Source organism: Gavialis gangeticus, unplaced genomic scaffold (assembly GCF_001723915.1).
Source record: "Gavialis gangeticus isolate Ggan-Ray unplaced genomic scaffold, GavGan_comp1, whole genome shotgun sequence".
NCBI lineage: Eukaryota > Metazoa > Chordata > Crocodylia > Gavialidae > Gavialis > Gavialis gangeticus.
The window spans coordinates 48082621-48083827 of record NW_017729006.1 but is presented as its reverse complement, the minus strand read 5'-3'; the positions used below and the strand labels follow the sequence as shown (position 1 = coordinate 48083827).

At 56.9% G+C, this 1207-nt stretch overlaps 1 protein-coding gene across 1 annotated transcript in view; it reads right to left on the bottom strand.

Annotated features, from left to right (window-relative positions):
- The window catches only part of FAM206A (family with sequence similarity 206 member A), a 40694-nt gene that overhangs the window by 37561 nt on the left and 1926 nt on the right, over window positions 1-1207 (bottom strand). The window contains exon 3 of the mRNA XM_019508731.1: window positions 1061-1128. Within this exon, the coding sequence (XP_019364276.1) occupies window positions 1061-1128 (68 nt within the window). The remainder of the gene's footprint in view (window positions 1-1060; window positions 1129-1207) is intronic.

The window sequence follows — 1207 nt, the reverse complement described above, 5'->3', positions numbered from 1 at the left end:
GGGGGGGGGGGTCCGGGAAGGGGCAGTGTTGTATCTCTGGGAATCAATCCCGGCACGTGGGGGAGGCTGGGAGGGGGCAGCATGAGGATCCAATCCTGGTGCAGCGGGGGTAGGAGGTGTTGCCAGGCCCCTCAGGCTCACTCCTGGCATGTGGGGCAGGGATAATCCAGTACCAGGCTCCAGGGCCCAACCTGGCTCAGACTCTCCCAGCGCCACTAATTAGCCTGTGGCACTAAAAGGTTGAGCACCTTCACCTGCCTCACACTATTACCACCCACACCATCAACAAAACAGAAGAACCCCACTGTTTCTGAGTGCTTCCCATGCCACTTTCTACATGGGACCAGTCACTGTGACCTGTTACGGACACCAGACAGGAGCACTGGGAACAGCTTGAACAGCGCTCAGGGACACAGCCTGTTCTGCTTCCCCATCCCACACACTGGTGAAGTGAGGGCTGTACCTGCCCTGCAGCCTGCTCTGATTTGTGCCGAACAGAAACCAGCTCTGGAGCTGTCACACGTGCTCCAACACTCACGCGAGAGCCGCCTGGGCCTTTTTAGAGCTGGAAAGCCCATTTTATTGTGCAATGACAACTTTGCCTGTGCAGCCACTCTGCGCTTACTGCACAATCCCCCTGCTGACTGCATCATCGTGGCCAGTCTACATCTATTGCATGGATGAACTATTAATTACAATTCACCCATTAACAATGTGATGGTGGCTTGGCACCTGTGGCTCGTGTGCATTTATTGCCTGGTTCACCCACGCACTGCACAATAATGCCTTTACCCATGCAGCCGCTCTACGTTTCTGAGGCGGTTCGCCCACTAATTGCAGTTCACCCACTTGTTGTGTGATGACGGCTTTGCCCATGCTGCTGGTCTACATTTACGACACAGTATTGTTGTGCGATAATGACTTGGTACAAGCTGCAGGCGTGTATTTATTGCGCAGGTCATCCACTACTTGCAGGGCCATGACTTTGCCTGTGACCGCTATACATTTATTGCGTGGTGCGTGATACATGTGACGTGTGCCAGGGCGGGGCTGTGCTCACCTGTTGGAGTGCTGCAGGATACAGTAGTCCTCGCGGGGCTGCCCCACGTCTGCAAGAAGCAGCGACACGGGCCTCGTGAGCGGGCGGGCAGGCTCCGGGCCCCCCAAACCCCACCAGGCCGCGCGCAGCACCCCCCGGGCGCGGCCA